The sequence below is a fragment of the Castor canadensis genome, chromosome 7 (assembly GCF_047511655.1).
Source record: "Castor canadensis chromosome 7, mCasCan1.hap1v2, whole genome shotgun sequence".
Taxonomy (NCBI): Eukaryota; Metazoa; Chordata; class Mammalia; order Rodentia; family Castoridae; genus Castor; species Castor canadensis.
The window spans coordinates 132543274-132549665 of NC_133392.1; the positions used below are offsets into that span (position 1 = coordinate 132543274).

Here is a 6392-nt window from a genome sequence, read left to right on the forward strand (position 1 = left end):
TTCGATAAAACTGTGTCAATCTAATCATGAGAGTCAGAGTTAAAGTGCATTAGCTGTAAAGACCCAGAAAGGTATTTGATCTTGGCTAGAGAAGGGTGTTTAACAAGATCTCCTGTTAGTCTAGACTTAATGAATTTTTTTAACCTTTCAAAAGTTTCCGTAGCTACAACTAAAATAATTAAAAATTGATAGGAAAGTTTGTGTTCTAAGGAATGATATCTAAAAAGTAATGATTTTACTATCAAAAAACAAACAACAGGAAAGCTAGAGATTAATGGAACAGAAGTTAAAACTTAGGACTACTCTAAGAAAATTTCCACACAAAGAAATGCCCTGATCTAATCTTTCATACACATTTGAAAAGTCAGGAAATATCCAGAGACCATCCTCAAGGGTAACATAAAGTACATTAGCAAAAACGCCAGAATTCCCATATATAGGAAATGGTTTTGGCTTAAAGACTAGGGAATTACTGTGAGTCATTGTGGCTTCCAGTAACCAGAATATTTTAAGGGAAAAAAGTTAAAAAGTGAAACTACTAAAATAAAGATAAAACAAGTAAGATAAACAAGGTAAAAATAAAATGATGCTTACATTTGAGTAAGGCACTTTCACATTTCCAACTGAGAAAATCAAACTGGGAAAGGAAGGTGGCATGCTAAAGGTCACAAAGCAACCATCAGCAGAAGAAAGGAGCTGAACTACACATCCTTCGTAAGCCTTCTGCCCCTTCCACTACTCTGCTTCCTTGCCACCTCAAAGGTGGGCTTGTAAGTGCTGGGGATGGGCCTCGGACACTTTCTAAGATGCCTCCATGCAAGAAGCTACCTTCCAAATCACTTAGGAATACCTGCCAAAGAGACAACCTGGGTATAGCCTCAGACAACACCTAGAAGTAAGGCAGAAACTCCTCATTCTTCATGGTCTCCACATTATACTGTTGACTAAAAAATGCACAGTACCAAAAGCTCTGGGTAATATGCTACTATTTCCATAAAAACACTGAAGAGGAATATATTTAAACATCATTGTTTATTCATGAATATATTGTTTCTCAAAAGCCAGGTAAGAAATGTCCAGGGAAGGAAAAAAAGAATCAGAGACAGTGACTTCTCAGTGTACATGTTGTCTTTTGGACCTTTTGAATTTGAATTTTGAACCACATGAAAATGTTTTTTTTTTCAGTATTGGGACTTGAACTCAGGACCTACACCTTAAGCCACTCCACCAGCCCTTTTTTGTGATGGGCTTTTTTGAGCTAGGATCTCCCAAACTATTTGCCCAGGCTAGTTTTGAATCTCCACCCTCTAAAATGCTACCATTTTTAAAAATGAAATTTAGCTGGTCACCGGTGGCTCAAACTTGTGATCCTAGTTACTCAGGAGCCAGAGATGAAGAGGATTTTGGTTGGAAGCCACTCCTTGCAAGAGTTTGAGAGATCTAGAAACACCCAACACAAAAATGGGCCAGCAGAGTGGCTCAAATGCTAAGCACCTGCCTAGCACCTGAATTCAAACCCCAGTACTGCTAGAAAACTTTTTTTAATTTAAAAGTATATAAGGCTGGCAAAGGGGCTCAAGTGGTAGTGTGCCTGCCTAGCAAGCATAAAGCCCTGAGTCCAAATCCCAGTACCACTAAAAAAAACAAAAACTCCAGAGCTGCCAAAAAACAGATACTAGGTAGACAGATATCTATATCTGTGATACAGTATATCCATAAATATGGGGGGTGGGACAGAGGCAGTAGTTAAGTGGTAAGAGGTGAAATACTCCAGAGACAAGATACAGCAGCAGAGGGAAAAGTAAAAACTTACTACAAAGATTCTCTCAGGCTCCAAAATTCCAGTTGGTATTTCAAGGTCTGAGGTAAATATTCCTCAAGATCACGAGGATCCTATTCCAGTTTAGTTCTTTGGCCACTAAACAGTGCTCCATTTCTCACAAATTTTGATACTGATAAAGGAGTGTCCCAATACTAGACACAATGATCATCAGAAAGGCAAATCATTCCCAGTAAATAAAGGTGTCACCTTCTGCCAGGCGCTCACACCTGTAATACTAGCTACTCAGGAGGCAGAGATCAGGAGGATGGAGGCTCAAGGCCAGCACGGGCAAATAGGTGGTGAGACCCTATCTTGAAAAAAAAAAAAAAATCACAAAAAAGGGCTTGTGAAGTGGCTCAAGGTGTAGGCCCTGAGTTCAAGCCCCAGTACCACCAAAAAAAAAAAAAAAAGAGTGTCAACTTTATTTAAACCACAGTCTCAGAAGAGTTGCTTAGAGGTTCACTCCAGGCACAGTGATAAGATCTGGAACTGCATAGCTAAAGACCAAGCCAAAGACCAATACAGAGGAAGTAAGACCTGGCCCATTTTACTAAAAAATGGGATTGGCCTCAACTAATCAGAGTTACCATTGACATATCTGGAATTTTCAGTAGGTTTGTCCTCTGAGCATCATTTCTAAGTCAGTCAAAAAATTTACCCTAAAGGTCACATTAACTTAAGGGCTTTGATGATGAAGAAACCACATCTTCGGCTTAAAGCAAGTCACAACATTTTAGTCCCAAAGCAGCTTCCTTTCCCACACTGTAATCACTCCAATGCTTTAGCAGTCCCAGACACCAGGGAGCCTTGTGCTCAAGAGAATTAAAAACCCCAGGACCAATAGAACTTCTACTAAATAAAAAGAACACCCACTTGCTCTCTACTCTGATACTTAAATTATATATTTCGAGGGCCTATTAATAAAGAAACATCATAAGAGTCACTGCCAAAGAGTTATTTTGGAACATTACAAACAGGTCTACATTCCAGGCTACATTAACTGATTGAATATTAATGGATGAGCACTAACCAGAAGCTAACAGTCAGCTCTTAAATTTCTAAGAAAGGACGTTAGAAAAACAGATAAGTATACTCAAACTCAAGTATAATTTTAGACAGCAGTTTTTACATTCCCCCTCCAACAAACTTGTTTTTCTTATATACATATATATATAGTAGTACTGGGGCTTGAACCCAGGGCCTACACCTTGAGCCACCCAAACCAGCCCCTTTAGGTGATGCTTTGTTTGTTGTTGTTTTTTAATAGAGTCTGCCCTGGGCTGGCTTCGAACCTCGATTCTCCTGATCTCTGCGTCCTAAATGGCTAGGATTACAGGCGTGAGCCACTGGCACCTGGCCTAAATTTATTTTTTAAAAGAACTAACAGGTAACAATCTATTGATGCAAGTGCCTCTTCCTTCCATCTTCTGAGAATTGTCTATGTAATCACTACAATCTGTGAAATTAGAAAAGAGGAAGGGGAATGAGTAAAGGAGTTGAAACAGTAGTATGAGTTAGATAATTCACAAAAGATACACAGAGGCCTCATTAAATGACTACTTAACAGAATGGAAAGATAAGTGACACAAGGCATCTCATTTTTTAATACAATGGCAGGATCATACCATCCATGGCAATAAAGTTTACAAGCAAGCAGTTACTAGTTCTCATTAAGAATTAATTAAGCCGGCCCCGGGTGGCTCACGCCTATAATCCTAGCTACTCAGGAGGCAGAGATCAGGAGGATTGCAGTTTGAAGCCAGCCCATGGCAAATAGTTCTTGAGATCCTATCTCAAAAAAAAAAAAATCACACAAAAAAAAGGGGCTGGTGGAGTGTCTCAAGGTATAGGCCCTGAGTTCAAACCCCAGTACCACAAAAAAAAAAAAAAAAAAAGAATTAAGCTGGTGTAGAGGCTCAAGTGGAAGAGCACCTGCCTAGCAGGCATTAGGTCCTGAGTTCAAACCCCAGTACAGCCTCATCCCCAGAAAGGCTATTAAAAAAAAAAAAAAGAAACCAAAGGGAAAACTTGGAGGAAGAAATATTGAATCATTCTCTCTCTTCTATATGCTATATTTTATTGGAAAATGAGTAAGAATAAATTAATGAGAAATGGGGGAGTGTTGCTACTAACCATCAAAATGGCATCTGACACCCCAAATGTAGCAGTGCACACTCCTGCAGACTGGTTTACTGTGACTCAAGATCTGTCAACTGAGGACATAAAATAATGTGAGTAAAGCCAAGGCACACTCCTAAATTCTAAACAATCTTTGAATAGAGGATCTAGCACAAGAACCAATCTATAAGGAATTAACAAACTTGGGTTGGTGGAGTAGCTCAAGTGGTACCAGCACCTGCTTAGCAAGCATGAGGCCCTGAGTTCAAACACCAGGGCCACCAAAAAAAAAAAAAAAAAAAAAGAGAGAGAAATTAACAAACTCAACATAAATTGATTCTAAAATACCCTTAAAAGTGAATTCCTACCGATGTAAAAATCCAGGAAAGAAGTCTGGGAACCTTCTTTCCTAATGAGATATTCCATTTACCAATTGATAGAGGTCACTAAAAAATATACTACCAGGTATCTAAATCAATGCATCATTCATCTGCCCTTCTTATATAACCTTCTAAAATAAATGGCAGGCAAGCGAAAGCCAAAATAAATACAAATTTAAATTTTTGATTTGTAAAGTATGCCCCACATGCTATATGGCAACAACCCTGGCAAATTCATCATGAACAAAAGCTCCCAAAATGTAGCAGCCTTTATCTACAAATGTCAAGTGCAAACATTTCACTATTATCTAAGTTTGCCTAACACTGAGTTTTAATTGTATTGAATCATGAATCTTTAACAGCACAAGCAACAAAGAGTAAAAGATTCTATCAATTTACAGCGACCCTATTTCATCTTTAGCGGTGTAATCACCATGGAAGCAACGAATTTGATGAATTCCTTCCTTCCTGTTCTCCGCTGATTAAATGGATCCTGCACTAAAGCCCAGATCTGCTAGTTTCTGCCAGCACGCGCGCGCACACACACACACACACACACACACACACGCACACGCACGCGCGCGCGCGCGAGGCCTCCAACGCACTCCGCAAGCCAAGGCTAGGCTGTCTAGAAATCCGCACTGTGTCACTGCGTAAGGCAGCTTCCCACTGCACACATCCTGGGAGAAGAAAGCCACCTAAGCACTGTCAGATCTCAGCAAGATTGCAAAATGACAGAAGGAAATGCTAACGGAATAGCAGGCAGGCAGCAACACTCACCACCTTTAAAAATCCTTTCAACAGCTTTCCCCTCTGTCATCTCGCCCCCCTCCCCATACACACACAATGCAGTTCATCCACACCTTTGCAAGCGAAAGGCTGCTAGCTCTGCTAGCTCGGAGCTGACAGTGGGCCCAGAAGGCATTCAGAGCCCTGAAATACAGACATTCTCACCCGAGCACACCAGGACACTTCCACACCCCCCTCCCCCACTCCCACCGACCGACACCCACACACTCGCCCACACCAAACCCCGAGACGTAGAAAGCCCAGCAGGCTCGTCCGCAAGAGTAGCACGCGTTGCCATTTACAGATGATTCGGGCGCCATGAAGTTCCAGAAGCCCCCTCCCCACGCAGGCCATGCCCCCGGGCCGCTGGACCCCTCGCCCGCCGCGAGGTTCGCGCTACCTTTGGACTGGCAGTCCGCACAAAACTTGTTATCTTCCTCCAGCAGCAGGTTGGCCAGGACCGCCTGGTACCGATCCACGTCCTTCACCGACTTGCCTGTCATAGCCAGGGTGCCGGCGGGGGCAGAGGGCGAGGCGCCCTCCTCGCCCCGAGAAGCCCCTGCCTCAGCTGAGGGGCGGAGGACTCGCGGTCCTCTATCCAGGGACACCTCCCGAGCCGGAGAGAGCGCTCTCTTCCCCCTCTAGGGTCGGCGCCGTCCGCCCCCTACTCTGCAGCCCCTCAGTGCGGCGCCCCCTGGCGAGCTCAGGGGATAGCCGGGTCCAACGGAGGCTGCTGGATTGGGAACTCAGCCCAGGCAAAGGGAGCCCTCCTCCTCCAGGGACAGGGGGGCAGACGACCCCCTGGCCTGCCTGTGTGCCCGCCGTGCGTCCCGCGCCTAGGTTTCCCTGGCAGCTGCCGCCAGCTCGACCACCACCTCCACCGCCTACTTCCGGCAGCTCTTCCTCTCCACCTCCACCCAGCCCAGCCCGCGCATGCGCCCCGCCCACCGCGCCGTACTGGGCTCTTCTCTCGGCTCCGCCTCCCAGGAGCCAATCCGGAGAGAGATGGGGGGCGGGGTTTGGGTGAGGGAGGAGGACACGCCCCCTGCATGTCCTTGGAAAAGAATGAATGGAGCCTGCCTGAAAGGGAGGGGAAGGAATGGAAGAAAGTGAAGGAAAACAACTAATGTTTACTGAGCTCTTACTATGTGCCAGGCACTGTGCTAAGCGTTTGACATGAATTACCCCAATATAATCCTCACAAGTCTATGAGTTACGTACTTACCATTCTTACGTAACCTAAGGTCTGTGGATACCCCAATGTCCTCCAGCTTATTCTTTCC

General features: G+C 44.1%; 1 protein-coding gene across 1 annotated transcript in view; it reads right to left on the reverse strand.

Annotated features, from left to right (window-relative positions):
- The window catches only part of Smap2 (small ArfGAP2), a 46503-nt gene extending 40475 nt beyond the window's left edge, over positions 1–6028 (reverse strand). The window contains exon 1 of the mRNA XM_020171674.2: positions 5510–6028. Coding sequence (XP_020027263.1) covers positions 5510–5612 — 103 coding nt within the window. The 5' untranslated portion in view covers positions 5613–6028. The remainder of the gene's footprint in view (positions 1–5509) is intronic.
- Between the last annotated feature and the right edge of the window lie 364 nt (positions 6029–6392).